This window comes from Triticum urartu, chromosome 1A (assembly GCF_056163025.1).
Source record: "Triticum urartu cultivar PI428250 chromosome 1A, HENAU_Tu73, whole genome shotgun sequence".
Lineage (NCBI taxonomy): Eukaryota > Viridiplantae > Streptophyta > Magnoliopsida > Poales > Poaceae > Triticum > Triticum urartu.
Window position 1 is genome coordinate 447353631 of NC_141873.1, and position 16557 is coordinate 447370187.

The 16557-nt window shown below is 45.4% G+C and overlaps 1 protein-coding gene across 1 annotated transcript; it reads left to right on the plus strand.

Moving 5' to 3' along the window:
• The first annotated feature begins 14348 nt into the window (after positions 1 to 14348).
• LOC125517399 (transcription termination factor MTERF15, mitochondrial) lies at positions 14349 to 15762 on the plus strand. The gene has a single exon (XM_048682595.2). The coding sequence runs from the start codon at positions 14406 to 14408 to the stop codon at positions 15579 to 15581; it is 1176 nt and encodes a 391-aa protein (XP_048538552.1). The 5' UTR covers positions 14349 to 14405; the 3' UTR covers positions 15582 to 15762.
• The last annotated feature ends 795 nt before the right edge of the window (positions 15763 to 16557 follow it).

Consider the following 16557-nt stretch of genomic DNA (forward strand, 5'->3'; position numbering starts at 1 on the left):
CTGATGTTATGTGTGGATGACATATTATTGATTGGAAATGATATAGAATTTCTGGATAGCATAAAAGGATACTTGAATAAGTGCTTTTCAATAAAAGACCTCGGTGAAGCTACTTATATATTGGGCATCAAGATCTATAGGGATAGATCGAGACGTTTAATAGGACTTTCACAAAGCACATACCTTGACAAGATTCTGAAGAAGTTCAAAATAGATCAGTCAAAGAAAGGGTTCTTGCCTATGTTGCAAGGTGTGAAGTTGAGTAAGACTCAAAACCCGACCACGACAGAAGATAGAGAGAGAATGGAAGTCATTCCCTATGCCTCAGCCATAGGTTCTATAAAGTTTGCCATGTTTTGTACCAAACCTATTGTGTACCTTGCCATGAGTTTGGCAAGGGGATACAATAGTGATCCAGGAGTAGATCACTAAACATCGGTCAAAAATTATCCTTAGAGGACTAAGGAGATATTTCTCGATTATGGAGGTAATAAAGAGTTCGCTGTAAAGGGTTACGTCGATGCAAGCTTTGACACCAATTCAAAAGACTCTGAGTATCAATCTGGATACATATTTAAAGTGGGAGCAATTAGCTAGATTAGCTGCATGCAGAGCATTAGACATAGAAAATTTGCAAAATACATACGACTCTGAATGTGGCAGACCCATTGACTAAAACTCTCTCACAAGCAAAACATGATCATGCCTTAGTACTCTTTGGGTGTTAATCACATGGCGATGTGAACTAGATTATTGACTCTAGTAAACCCTTTGGGTGTTGGTCACATGATGATGTGAACTATTGGTGTTAATCACATGTCAATGTGAACTAGATTATTGACTCTAGTGCAAGTGGAAGACTGAAGGAAATATTCCCTAGAGGCAATAATAAAGTTGTTATTTTATATTTCCTCATTCATGATAAAGGTTTATTATTCATGCTAGAATTGTATTGATCGGAAATCTAAATACATGTGTGAATACATAAACAAACACCGTGTACCTAGTGAGCCTCTACTTGACTAGCTCGTTGACCAAATATGGTTATGGTTTCCTAACCATGGACATGTGTTGTCATTTTATAACGGGATCACATCATTAGGAGAATGATGTGATGGATAAGACTCACCCGTTAGCTTAGCATAATGATCGCTCAGTTTTATTGCTATTGCTTTCTTCATGTCAAATACATATTCCTTCGACTATGAGATTATGCAACTCCCAGATACCGGAGGAATGCCTTGTGTGCTATCAAACATCACAAGGTAACTGGGTGATTATAAAGATGCTCAATAGGTATCTCCGAAGGTGTTTGTTTAGTTGGCATAGATCGAGATTACGATTTGTTACTCCGAGTATCGGAGAGGTATCTCTGGGCCCTCTCGGTAATACACATCATAAGCTTGCAAGAAAACGACTAAGGAGTTAGTCACGAGGTGATGTATTACGGAACGAGTAAAGAGACTTGCCAGTAACGAGATTGAACTAGGTATGAAGATACCGACGATCGAATCTCGGGCAAGTAACATATCGATGGACAAAGGGAATTGCGTATGTTGTCATAACGGTTCGACCGATAAAGATCTTCGTAGAATATGTAGGAGCCAATATGAGCATCCAGGTTCCGCTATTGGTTATTGACCGGAGAGGTGTCTCGGTCATGTCTACATAGTTCTCGAACCCGTAGGTATTATATGAGTTATATGAGTTATGTGATTTGGTGACCGAATGTTGCTTAATGTTCGATGACGATATAGTATTATATGAGTTATGTGATTTGGTGACCGAATGTTGTTCGGAGTCCCGGATGAGATCATGGACATGAAGAGGAGTCTCAAAATGGTCAAGAGGTAAAGATTGATATATAGGACGATGGTACTCGGACACCGGAAGTGTTCCGGAGGGTACCGGGTACATATCGGGTCACCGGAAGGGGTTTCGGGCACCCCCGGCAAAAGATATGTGCCTTATGGGCCAAGAGGGGAAACGCACCAGCCACCATGGGCTGGTGCGCCCCCATATGGGCCGAACCAAGGGGAGAAGGAAAGAGGGAAAGAGAAAGGAGGGGAGATTCGACCTCTCCCTTCCCTTTCTCCCCTTCCTCTTTCCTTCCCCTTCCGGCAAAGGAATGGGGGGCGTCCTAGGAGGAACCCAAGTAGGATTCGGTCCTACTTGGGGTGCCTCCTGGCCTCTCCCCTCTCCCTCCCACCTATATATATGTGGGGGCGCCCCTAGCACACACCAAACAATTGCCTAGTCGTGTGCGGCGCCCCCCTCCACCGTTTACTACCCCGGTCATATTTTCCTAGTGCTTAGGCGAAGCCCTGCGAAGATCACTTCACCATCACCGTCACCATGCCGTCGTGCTGATGGAACTCATCTACTACCTCGATGATTTACTGGATCAAGAAGGCAAGGGACCTCACCGAGCTGAACATGTGCAGAACTCAGAGGTGTCGTACGTTAGGTACTCGATCGGTGGAGCACGAAGAAAGTTTGACTACATCAACCACGTTGTGAAACGCTTCCGCTTACGGTCTACGAGGGTACATAGACACAACCGCCGCCATCCACGAGTCCTGCCCACTGATGTCGAGCTCCCAAGACGAAGCCCCCAAGAGGGAATACGACACCAAGGCATCGCCATCGCCTGATCACAGATCAAGGATTTCCCCCGGAGAGGTCGAGTTGGCTGGATTCGTGCAGGAGAGGAGTGGCAGCAAATCAGTGATGCCTCCCGAAACATACTTGCTGCCAAGTAATACATCCAAAATGGAAACATACTAGCTGCCACATATATCAATCTAACATATATAGTTGCTTCCACATTTGGACACACAGATATACCATTTTTTGTCTTGATACGTCTCCAACATATATATAATTTTTTATTGTTCCATGCTATTATGTTATCATTCTTGGATATTTTACATTCATTTCATAGCAACTTTATATATTTTTTGGGACTAACCTATTGACATAGTGTCCGATGTCAGTTGCTATTTTTTGCTCATTTTTTACTTCGCAGAATATCACTACCAAACGAAGTCCAAATGCCATGAAACTTTTTGGAGATTTTTTTCTGCCCAGAAGACAACTTGGGAGTCAAGGAAGCACCAGGGAGAGGCCCGTGGGGCCCACTACCCACCTGGGCGTGCCAGAGACCCCTAGCGCGCCCTAATGGGTGGTGGGGCCCATGGAGGTCCTCTCCACCGCCTCTCAGCTCTATAAATACCCAAATATTCTAGAAACCCTAGGGAGTTGGCAAAACACAATTCCAGCCGCCGCAAGTTCCAGAACCACGATATCCAATCTAGAGCCCTATTCCAGTACCTTGTCGGAGGGGAACACGATCACGGAAGGGTTCATCATCCTCATTGGTGGACCTCCGATGATGCGTGAGTAGTTCACCACAGACCTACGGGTCCATAGGCAGTAACTAGATGGCTTCTTCTCTCTTTTTGATTCTCAATACAATGTGCTCCTCGTTGTTCTTGGATATCTGTTTGATGTAATGACTTTTTGCGGTGTGTTTGTTGGGATTCGATGAATTGTGAGTTTATGATCAGATCTATCCATGAATATTATTTGAGTCTTCTTTCATCTCTTATATGCATGATTATTATAGCCTCGTGTTTCTTCTTCGAAACTTTGGTTTGGTTTGTCCAACTAGATTGATTTTTCTTGCACTGGGAAGAGGTGCTTTGTGATGGGTTCGATCTTGCGGTGTCCTCGCCCAGTGACAGAAGGGTAGCGAGACATGCATGTATAGTTGCTATTAAGGATAAAAAGATAGGGTCTATTCCTACATGAATATATCTTGACTACATCATGTCATCATTCTTATTGCATTACTCTGTTTCTCCATGAACCTAATACACTAGATGCATGATGAATAGCGGTCAATCTGTGGAGTAATAGTAGTAGATGCAGGCAGGAGTCGGTCTAGTAATCTTGGACGTGATGTCTATATACATGATCATTGTCTTGAATATCATCATAATTATTTTCTCTTCTATCAATTGCCCAACAGTAATTTGTTTACCCATCGTATGTTATTTTCTTGAGAGAAGCCACTAGTGAAATCTACGGGCCCGGGTATATTTTCTATCATATTGTTTTCAAATCTATTATTCCAAAAACCCCAAAAGTACCTTGCTGCACTTTTTATTTATTTATTTTATTTTGTGTTTCTGCAAGATCTATTTATCCAAATGAAGGAAATATGCCCTAGAGGCAATAATAAAGTTATTATTTATTTCCTTATATCATGGTAAATGTTTATTATTCATGCTAGAATTGTATTAACCGGAAACATAATACATGTGTGAATACATAGACAAACAGAGTGTCACTAGTATGCCTCTACTTGACTAGCTCGTTAATCAAAGATGGTTATGTTTCCTAACCATGAACAAGGAGTTGTTATTTGATTAACGGGATCACATCATTAGGTGAATGATCTGATTGACATGACCCATTCCATTAGCTTAGCACCCGATCGTTTAGTATGTTGCTATTGCTTTCTTCATGACTTATACATGTTCCTATGACTATGAGATTATGCAACTCCCGTTTGCCGGAGGAACACTTTGTGTGCTACCAAACGTCACAACGTAAATGGGTGATTATAAAGGTGCTCTACAGGTGTCTCCAAAGGTACATGTTGGGTTGGCGTATTTCGAGATTAGGATTTGTCACTCCGATTGTCGGAGAGGTATCTCTGGGCCCTCTCGGTAATGCACATCACATAAGCCTTGCAAGCATTGCAACTAATGAGTTAGTTGCGAGATGATGTATTATGGAACGAGTAAAGAGACTTGCCGGTAACGAGATTGAACTAGGTATTGAGATACCGACGATCGAATCTCGGGCAAGTAACATACCGATGACAAAGGGAACAACGTACTGACCGATAAAGATCTTCGTAGAATATGTAGGAGCCAATATGAGCATCCAGGTTCCGCTATTGGTTATTGACCGGAGACGTGTCTCAGTCATGTCTACATTGTTCTCGAACCCGTAGGGTCCGCACGCTTAAGGTTTCGATGACAGTTATATTATGAGTTTATGAGTTTTGATGTACCGAAGTTAGTTCGGAGTCCCGGATGTGATCACGGACATGACGAGGAGTCTCGAAATGGTCAAGACATAAAGATTGATATATTGGACGGCTTTATTCGGACACCGAAAGTGTTCCGGGTGATTCCGGAGAAAACTGGAGAGCCGGAGGGTTACCGGAACCCCCCGGGAGAAGTAATGGGCCATATGGGCCTTAGTGGAGAGAGAGAGGGGCAGCCAAAGGTGGGCCGCGCGCCTCCTCCCCCCTGGTCCGAATTGGACTAGGAGAGGGGGGGCGGTGCCCCCCTTTCCCTCTCCCTCCCCACTTCTGTCCCCCTCCTAGTAGGAGTCCTACTCCTACTAGGAGGAGGACTCCTCCTTGGCGCGCCATAGAGGGCCGGCCGGCCTCCTCCCCTTGATCCTTTATATACGGGGGCAGGGGACACCCCTTGACACACAAGTTGATCCACGTGATCATATTCTTAGCCGTGTGCGGTGCCCCCTTCCACCATAGTCCTCGATAATATTGTAGCGGTGCTTAGGCGAAGCCCTGCGACGGTAGTGCATCAAGATCGTCACCACGTCGTCGTGCTGACAGAACTCTTCCCCGACACTTTGCTGGATCGGAGTCCGGGGATCGTCATCGATCTGAACGTGTGCTAGAACTCGGAGGTGCCGTAGTTTCGGTGCTTGATCGGTCGTGCCGTGGAGACGTACGACTACATCAACCAAACGCTTCCGTTGTCGATCTACAAGGGTACGTAGATCACACTCTCCCCTCTCGTTGCTATGCATCACCATGATCTTGCGTGTGCGTAGGAATTTTTTTGAAATTACTACGTTCCCCAACAGTGGCATCCGAGCCTAGGTTTTATATGTTGATGTTATATGCACGAGTAGAACACAAGTGAGTTGTGGGCGATATAAGTCATACTGCTTACCAGCAGGTCATACTTTGGTTCGGCGGTATTGTTGGACGAAGTGGCCCGGACCGACATTACGCGTACGCTTACGCGAGACCGGTTCTCCCGACGTGCTTTGCACATAGGTGGCTTGCGGGTGACAGTTTCTCCAACTTTAGTTGAACCGAGTGTGGCTATGCCCGGTCCTTGCGAAGGTTAAAACAGCACCAACTTGACAAACTATCGTTGTGGTTTTGATGCGTAGGTAAGATTGGTTCTTGCTTAAGCCCGTAGCAGCCACGTAAAACTTGCAACAACAAAGTAGAGGACGTCTAACTTGTTTTTGCAGGGCATGTTGTGATGTGATATGGTCAAGACATGATGCTAAATTTTATTGTATGAGATGATCATGTTTTGTAACCGAGTTATCGGCAACTGGCAGGAGCCATATGGTTGTCGCTTTATTGTATGCAATGCAATCGCGCTGTAATGCTTTACTTTATCACTAAGCGGTAGCGATAGTCGTGGAAGCATAAGATTGGCGAGACGACAACGATTCTACGATGGAGATCAAGGTGTCGCGCCGGTGACGATGGTGATCACGACGGTGCTTCGAAGATGGAGATCACAAGCACAAGATGATGATGGCCATATCATATCACTTATATTGATTGCATGTGATGTTTATCTTTTATGCATCTTATCTTGTTTTGATTGACGGTATCATTATAAGATGATCTCTCACTAATTATCAAGAAGTGTTCTCCCTGGGTATGCACCGTTGTGAAAGTTCTTCGTGCTGAGACACCACGTGATGATCGGGTGTGATAGGCTTTACGTTCAAATACAACGGGTGCAAAACAGTTGCACACGCGGAATACTCAGGTTATACTTGACGAGCCAAGCATATACAGATATGGCCTCAGAACACGGAGACCGAAAGGTCGAGCGTGAATCATATAGTAGATATGATCAACATAGTGATGTTCACCAATGAAACTACTCCATCTCACGTGATCGGACATGGTTTAGTTGATTTGGATCACGTAATCACTTAGAGGATTAGAGGGATGACTATCTAAGTGGGAGTTCTTTAAGTAAATTAATTGAACCTAAATTTATCATGAAACTTAGTACCTGATAGTATCTCGCTTGTTTATGCTTGATTGTAGATAGATGGCTCGTGCTGTTGTTCCGTTGAATTTTAATGTGTTCCTTGAGAAAGCAAAGTTGAAAGATGATGGTAGCAATTACACGGACTGGGTCCGTAACTTGAGGATTATCCTCATTGCTGCACAGAAGAATTACGTCCTGGAAGCACCGCTGGGTGCTAGGCCTGCTGCTGGAGCAACACCAGATGTTATGAACGTCTGGCAGAGCAAAGCTGATGACTACTCGATAGTTCAGTGTGCCATGCTTTACGGCTTAGAATCGGGACTTCAATGACGTTTTGAATGTCATGGAGCATATGAGATGTTTCAGGAGTTGAAGTTAATATTTCAAGCAAATGACCGGATTGAGAGATATGAAGTCTCCAATAAGTTCTATAGCTGCAAGATGGAGGAGAACAGTTCTGTCAGTGAGCATATACTCAAAATGTCTGGGTATAATAATCACTTGATTCAATTGGGAGTTAATCTTCCAGATGATTGCGTCATTGACAGAATTCTCCAATCACTGCCACCAAGCTACAAGAGCTTTGTGATGAACTATAATATGCAAGGGATGAATAAGACTATTCCCGAGCTCTTCGCAATGCTGAAAGCTGCGGAGGTAGAAATCAAGAAGGAGCATCAAGTGTTGATGGTCAACAAGACCACTAGTTTCAAGAAAAAGGGCAAAGGGAAGAAGAAGGGGAACTTCAAAAAGAACGGCAAGCAAGTTGCTGCTCAAGAGAAGAAACCCAAACCTGGACCTAAGCCTGAAACTGAGTGCTTCTACTGCAAGCAGACTGGTCACTGGAAGCGGAACTGCCCCAAGTATTTGGCGGATAAGAAGGATGGCAAGGTGAACAAAGGTATATGTGATATACATGTTATTGATGTGTACCTTACTAATGCTCGCAGTAGCACCTGGGTATTTGATACTGGTTCTGTTGCTAATATTTGCAACTCGAAACAGGGACTATGGATTAAGCGAAGATTGGCTAAGGACGAGGTGACGATGCGCGTGGGAAACGGTTCCAAAGTCGATGTGATCGCAGTCGGCACGCTACCTCTACATCTACCTTCGGGATTAATATTAGACCTAAATAATTGTTATTTGGTGCCAGCGTTAAGCATGAACATTATATCTGGATCTTGTTTGATGCGAGACGGTTATTCATTTAAATCCGAGAATAATGGTTGTTCTATTTATATGAGTAATATCTTTTATGGTCATGCACCCTTAAAGAGTGGTCTATTTTTGTTGAATCTCGATAGTAGTGACACACATATTCATAGTGTTGAAGCCAAAAGATGCAGAGTTGATAATGATAGTGCAACTCATTTGTGGCACTACCGTTTATGTCATATCGGTGTAAAGCGCATGAAGAAACACCATACTGATGGACTTTTGGAACCACTTGATTATGAATCACTTGGTACTTGCGAACCGTGCCTCATGGGCAAGATGACTAAAACACCATTCTCCGGTACTATGGAGAGAGCAACAGATTTGTTAGAAATCATACATACAGATGTATGTGGTCCAATGAATATTGAGGCTCGTGGCGGATATCGTTATTTTCTCACCTTCACAGATGACTTAAGCAGATATGGGTATATCTACTTAATGAAACATAAGTCTGAAACATTTGAAAAGTTCAAAGAATTTCAGAGTGAAGTTGAAAATCATCGTAACAAGAAAATAAAGTTTCTACGATCTGATCGTGGAGGAGAATATTTGAGTTACGAGTTTGGTGTACATTTGAAACAATGGGGAATAGTTTCGCAACTCACGCCACCCGGAACACCACAGCGCAATGGTGTGTCCGAATGTCGTAATCGTACTTTACTAGATATGGTGCGATCTATGATGTCTCTTACTAATTTACCGCTATCGTTTTGGGGTTATGCTTTGGAGACGGCCGCATTCACGTTAAATAGGGCACCATCAAAATCCGTTGAGACGACGCCTTATGAACTATGGTTTATCAAGAAACCAAAGTTGTCGTTTCTGAAAGTTTGGGGCTGCGATGCTTATGTGAAAAAGCTTCAACCTGATAAGCTCGAACCCAAATCGGAGAAGTGTGTCTTCATAGGATATCCAAAGGAGACTATTGGATACACCTTCTATCACAGATCCGAAGGCAAGACCTTTGTTGCTAAGTTCGGAAACTTTCTGGAGAAGGAGTTTCTCTCGAAAGAAGTGAGTGGGAGGAAAGTAGACCTTGACGAGGTAACTGTACCTGCTCCCTTATTGGAAAGTAGTGCATCACAGAAAATTGTTTCAGTGACACCTACACCAGTCAGTGAGGAAGCTAATGATGATGATCATGAAACTTCAGAACAAGATACTACTGAACCTCGTAGATCAACCAGAGTGAGATCTACGCCAGAGTGGTACGGTAATCCTGTTCTGGAAGTCATGCTACTAGATCATGATGAACCTACGAACTATGAAGAAGCGATGGTGAGCCCAGATTCCGCAAAATGGCTTGAAGCCATGAAATCTGAGATGGGATCCATGTATGAGAACAAAGTATGGACTTTGGTTGACTTGCCCGATGATCGGCAAGCAATTGAGAATAAATGGATCTTCAAGAAGAAGACTGACGCTGACGGTAATATTACTGTCTACAAAGCTCGACTTGTCGCAAAAGGTTTTCGGCAAGTTCAAGGAATTGACTACGATGAGACCTTCTCACCCGTAGCGATGCTTAAGTCTGTCTGAATCATGTTAGCAATTGCCGCATTTTATGATTATGAAATTTGGCAGATGGATGTCAAAACTGCATTCCTGAATGGATTTCTGGAAGAAGAGTTGTATATGATGCAACCAGAAGGTTTTGTCGATCCAAAGGGAGCTAACAAAGTGTGCAAGCTCCAGCGATCCATTTATGGACTGGTGCAAGCCTCTCGGAGTTGGAATAAACGCTTTGATAGTGTGATCAAAGCATTTGGTTTTATACAGACTTTTGGAGAAGCCTGTATTTACAAGAAAGTGAGTGGGAGCTCTGTAGCATTTCTGATATTATATGTGGATGACATATTACTAATTGGAAATGATATAGAATTTCTGGATAGCATAAAGGGATACTTGAATAAGAGTTTTTCAATGAAAGACCTCGGTGAAGCTGCTTACATATTAGGCATTAAGATCTATAGAGATAGATCAAGACGCTTAATTGGACTTTCACAAAGCACATACCTTGACAAAGTTTTGAAGAAGTTCAAAATGGATCAAGCAAAGAAAGGGTTCTTGCCTATGTTACAAGGTGTGAAGTTGAGCAAGACTCAATGCCCGACCACTGCAAAAGATAGAGAGAAAATGAAAGATGTTCCCTATGCTTCAGCCATAGGCTCTATCATGTATGCAATGTTGTGTACCAGACCTGATGTGTGCCTTGCTATAAGTCTAGCGGGGAGGTACCAAAGTGATCCAGGAGTGGATCACTGGACAGCGGTCAAGAACATCCTAAAATACCTGAAAAGGACTAAGGATATGTTTCTCATATATGGAGGTGACAAAGAGCTCATCGTAAAAGGTTACGTTGATGCAAGCTTTGACACTGATCCGGACGATTCTAAATCGCAAACCGGATACGTGTTTACATTAAACGGTGGAGCTGTCAGTTGGTGCAGTTCTAAACAAAGCGTTGTAGCGGGATCTACATGTGAAGCGGAGTACATAGCTGCTTCGGAAGCAGCAAATGAAGGAGTCTGGATGAAGGAGTTCATATCCGATCTAGGTGTCATACCTAGTGCATCGGGTCCAATGAAAATCTTTTGTGACAATACTGGTGCAATTGCCTTGGAAAAGGAATCTAGATTTCACAAGAGAACCAAGCACATCAAGAGACGCTTCAATTCCATCCGGGATCTAGTCCAGGTGGGAGACATAGAGATTTGCAAGATACATACGGATCTGAATGTTGCAGACCCGTTGACTAAGCCTCTTCCACGAGCAAAACATGATCAGCACCAAGGCTCCATGGGTGTTAGAATCATTACTGTGTAATCTAGATTATTAACTCTAGTGCAAGTGGGAGACTGAAGGAAATATGCCCTAGAGGCAATAATAAAGTTATTATTTATTTCCTTATATCATGATAAATGTTTATTATTCATGCTAGAATTGTATTAACCGGAAACATAATACATGTGTGAATACATAGACAAACAGAGTGTCACTAGTATGCCTCTACTTGACTAGCTCGTTAATCAAAGATGGTTATGTTTCCTAACCATGAACAAGGAGTTGTTATTTGATTAACGGGATCACATCATTAGGTGAATGATCTGATTGACATGACCCATTCCATTAGCTTAGCACCCGATCGTTTAGTATGTTGCTATTGCTTTCTTCATGACTTATACATGTTCCTATGACTATGAGATTATGCAACTCCCGTTTGCCGGAGGAACACTTTGTGTGCTACCAAACGTCACAACGTAAATGGGTGATTATAAAGGTGCTCTACAGGTGTCTCCAAAGGTACATGTTGGGTTGGCGTATTTCGAGATTAGGATTTGTCACTCCGATTGTCGGAGAGGTATCTCTGGGCCCTCTCGGTAATGCACATCACATAAGCCTTGCAAGAATTGCAACTAATGAATTAGTTGCGAGATGATGTATTACGGAACGAGTAAAGAGACTTGCCGGTAACGAGATTGAACTAGGTATTGAGATACCGACGATCAAATCTCGGGCAAGTAACATACCGATGACAAAGGGAACAACGTATGTTGTTATGCGGTCTGACCGATAAAGATCTTCGTAGAATATGTAGGAGCCAATATGAGCATCCAGGTTCCGCTATTGGTTATTGACCGGAGACGTGTCTCGGTCATGTCTACATTGTTCTCGAACCCGTAGGGTCCGCACGCTTAAGGTTTCGATGACAGTTATATTATGAGTTTATGAGTTTTGATGTACCGAAGTTAGTTCGGAGTCCGGGATGTGATCACGGACATGATGAGGAGTCTCGAAATGGTCGAGACATAAAGATTGATATATTGGACGGCTTTATTCGGACACCGGAAGTGTTCCGGGTGATTTCGGAGAAAACCGGAGAGCCGGAGGGTTACCAGAACCCCCCCCCCCCCGGGAGAAGTAATGGGCCATATGGGCCTTAGTGGAGAGAGAGAGGGGCAACCAAAGGTGGGCCGTGCGCCTCCTCCCCCCTGGTCTGAATTGGACTAGGAGAGGGGGGGCGGCGCCCCCCTTTCCCTCTCCCTCCCCACTTCTTTCCCCCTCCTAGTAGGAGTCCTACTCCTACTAGGAGGAGGACTCCTCCTTGGTGCGCCATAGAGGGCCGGCCGGCCTCCTCCCCTTGATCCTTTATATACGGGGGCAGGGGGCACCCCTTGACACACAAGTTGATCCACGTGATCATATTCTTAGCCGTGTGCGGTGCCCCCTTCCACCATAGTCCTCGATAATATTGTAGCGGTGCTTAAGCGAAGCCCTGCGACGGTAGTGCATCAAGATCGTCACCACGCCGTCGTGCTGACAGAACTCTTCCCCGACTCTTTGCTGGATCGGAGTCCGGGGATCGTCATCGAGCTGAACGTGTGCTAGAACTCGGAGGTGCCATAGTTTCGGTGCTTGATCGGTCGGGCCGTGGAGACGTACGACTACATCAACCAAACGCTTCCGTTGTCGATCTACAAGGGTACGGAGATCACACTCTCCCCTCTCGTTGCTATGCATCACCATGATCTTGCGTGTGCGTAGGAAATTTTTTGAAATTACTACGTTCCCCAACACCAATCTCATACAATTTTATCTATCTTTTTACCGGGGAGAGATTGACAACCCCTCTTACGCGTTGGGTTGCAAGTATTTGTTGTTTGTATGCAGGATCCGTTTACATAGTATTGCTTAGTTCTCCTACTGGATTGATAATCTTGGTTTTATAACCGAGCGAAATACTTACCGTTGATGTGCTGCATCACCCTCTCCTCTTCGAGGAAATACCAATGCAGATACAAGCAATCATGTCTCAACTTCAAATAGCTGACAAACAAAAGTACCGAGAAATAGAAACGAGATGCTGCCAAGTATAGAAACTAGCAAATTCAAATTGACAAACGGCATGCTGCCAAATACAATTACTTACCATAGCACATGAGTTCCAAAAGCAAGCGCGGAAAACTACAGATAGTCCAAACTTATCACTGCTACTAAAGTATTAGAATGCAACCAACTTAGTTTTGACAGCAACACAACTAAAACAAGTTTAGTCTCGATGACTAAATCATCTTTAGTGACCAATGGTCAGGCGAGTAGAACAACGAGGCAACTGCGTCGCACCAATGAGGCGAGCAGAGCGGCGCAGAGGCTTCTTCTCTTTCTTCTTCCACTTCTTCACCGCCGACTATGCCTCCTCCTTCTTCCCTTCTTATGTTTCTTCACCACCGGCTATGCCTCCTCCTCATTCCCTTTCTTCCGCTTCTTCACCAATGGTTGTGCCTCCTCCCCCCCCCCCCCTCCATCTTCACCTGGACATCCACGTCGGCCAAAAGCTCAACATCAATTAGCTTCTCCTTCACTCCTTCGACGACAGCCCGTGCGACGCGAGGGCAAGCCATGACCTGCACCTCTGGCTTATCCTCCTCGTCGATGGAAATGATAGGCACATCAGCATGGGGATTACGGATGGGGACTTGGTACTCGGGGTAGACACGGTCTGGCACGACGACCTTGACCACCACGCCTGCATCCGCTGGATCTACCGGAAACCTGCATTTCAAAGGGCGATACATGATCCATCGGTTCCACTGCCGAACATCGCCGAAGATGGACTCCAGCATGCAGGAGACGATGATGGCAATGAGAGGTGAGATGAGAGAGGCAATAGGAGATAGGCTGGAGGCTAGGTGGTTTTCTGTGCGACGTGGCGGCTCGTGAATGCGGTGGGAGGACGACGACGGGGGTTTTCTAGAGACATGGGAAACCGAACTGGCGGCACCTTAAGTAGTGAACGGCCACCACAACCAGCGGCGATCTGCTACTTAGCGAACGACCCGGTAGGACAATGCTACGGGACGAACAAGCCCAACAACGTATGTCCGGTCCCCGTCGCTGTTGTCGGCCTGCGACTGCGAGGGATCAGTCATGTCGAAACGTGCTCAAAAAATGAACCCGGTGTTTTTGTCACTGTCAAATTTTTGGTTCAATGCAAAATGTCACTCGTAAATGGTGGTTTATCGTGACACAACGTGGTGGCTGTGTGATTTTAACTCGTCCCCCGGAGGCCGCCCCTGTCCCCCACACTAGTCCGCCCCATCCATCATGTTCGCCTCCATCTGCCGGCGGCGGCTCGCCCTCCGAATCCATCAAATCGCTGGCGGTGGCGGCAGGACAAACCCCCTCGAGTTCATCCCTGGCACCATCCCTCTCGCCCACTGCTACTCCTCGCCCGCCGTCGCCGAAGTCCCGAGCTCGGAGCCCTGCCCCGACACCGTTTCCTACCTCATCTCGTGCGGCCTCTCCCCCGCCGCCGCTGGCGCGGCCACCACCTCTCAACACCTCCGCATCCGCTCCACCGACAAGGCCGACGCTGTGCGCGCCCTCCTCAAGCTCTATGGCTTCGCCGACGCGGACATCGTCCGGACGTTGCGCAGCGCCCCGGTTCTCCTCGTCGTTGACCCCGAGCGGGTCCTCCGCCCCAAGCTCGACTTTTTCGCCTCCCTAGGTTTCGAGACCCACAAGCTCGCCACCGAGCCTTTGCTGCTCGCACGCAGCCTCGACAAGCACCTCGTCCCCGCCATCCAGTTCCTCCGCGGGATCATCGGCAGCGACGACGACCTCCGCCGCGCTTTTCACCGCGTCCCCCGCGGCCTCGCTGTGGACCTCGACAACAACATGCGCCCCGCCGTGGAAGCTCTCCGCCGCGGCGGCCTCGCAGAGGCCGACATTTCGAAGCTGCTCGTCATCCGGTTGGGCGTGCTCTTGTCGTCACGGGATCGCATCAGCGAAATCTTTGAGGAACTCAAGGCGATGGGCATGTCCGTCCTGGACCCACGCTTCCTCTACTGCTTCCGTGCGATGTCCGGTGTTAAGAGGGACTCATGGCTGCGGAAAATGGCATTTTACCAGAGCTTCGGGCTGTCAGAGGGTGAGTTGCTGCAGGCCTTCAAGAAGCAGCCCACGATATTCCTTTTCGCCGATGAGAGCATAAACAAGAAGGTCCGGTTCCTGCTGGACGAGCTGAAGCTTGGAATAAGTGATGTAATTGCGCGGCCTGTAGTTCTAGGTTATAGCTTGGAGAAGTGCATCCTGCCGAGGTGTGCCGTGCTGAGTGTGTTGATGAGGGAGGGGAGGATTCGGAGAGATATCAAATTGCTTCAGGCATTGCTTGGCAGTTCCAGGAATTTCGAGACCAGGTATGTGTTGAGGCATGCTGATGATGTGCCAGATGTTGTTAAGGCATATCAGGGTAAGATCAAATTTGAAGGATTCAAATAGGCTGGTCTTCTAGAATGATATAATTCTAGATTAGGCTTATGTTTCTAGTGCCAATGTTAAAGATCAAGTCATGATTCATGATTCATGATTCTAACAGTACTTCCGAGGACAGTTTTGCCCTATTGGTAGCCCATGTTACTGGGTATCAACTACATTTGCAGTTTTACAACTGTCATTTTTACGTCCTGCGGCCTATTAAAATCTGCCCCCTTCATTTCTAAATATAAGCCCTTTTAGAGATTTCAATGAGAACTATATAGACATATTTTAGTGTGTAGATTCACTTATTTTGCTCCGTATGTAGTCCATATTTGAATCTCTAAAAAGCTTTATATTTAGAAATGGAGGGAGTAGAAACATAGGATGGTTTGTTGCTATCGGAGTTTCTTGATCAGTTGATCTAGTATGTTGAACCAATTCTTTTAACCGTTCATGCTTTTAGATTGATTATTCCGATAACTCTGTGCATGACAAACATCACTCATCTGAAGTCTCAGGTTCTTTCAAATAAATAATGCTGTCGTGTTGTCCAGAGTAGAGAACTTGCACTTGCTAGTTCCTCTCCCTAGATGTAGTGCTGATGTTTACCAACAGATGTGGGTGGGATGAACTTGCTATTTGGTCTAAGAAATGCGGATCTGTTCACGTCCAGGAATATTACATATGGTAAGGTCTATCCTAGAGAGACATGGACCCCCCTATTTGTGGCAAGGTCTATTCTAGAGAGACACCCCTATTCCTGAAACAATGATCTTTGCCCTTGAAGTTTGATGGAGTTCCTCTCAGTTTGCATTGTATCAAGTGCTTCAGACTTCAGCCTTTCAGTTCTGTTGAAAATATAGAAGGGTAAGCTAGTCCGAAACCGGAATTGTTGCATGCTTTATCAGACATAACACTAAATTCTCTTGTTCCGGATCGCTGAACGAGTGTGTTGGTCTGTATGTTAATGTTGTACCTGATTGAGGACAGGATAGAG

Coding starts and splice junctions, on each gene's coding strand:
- LOC125517399 (XM_048682595.2), top strand. CDS start 14,406: ATGTTCGCCTCCATCTGCCGGCGGCGGCTCGCCCTCCGAATCCATCAA.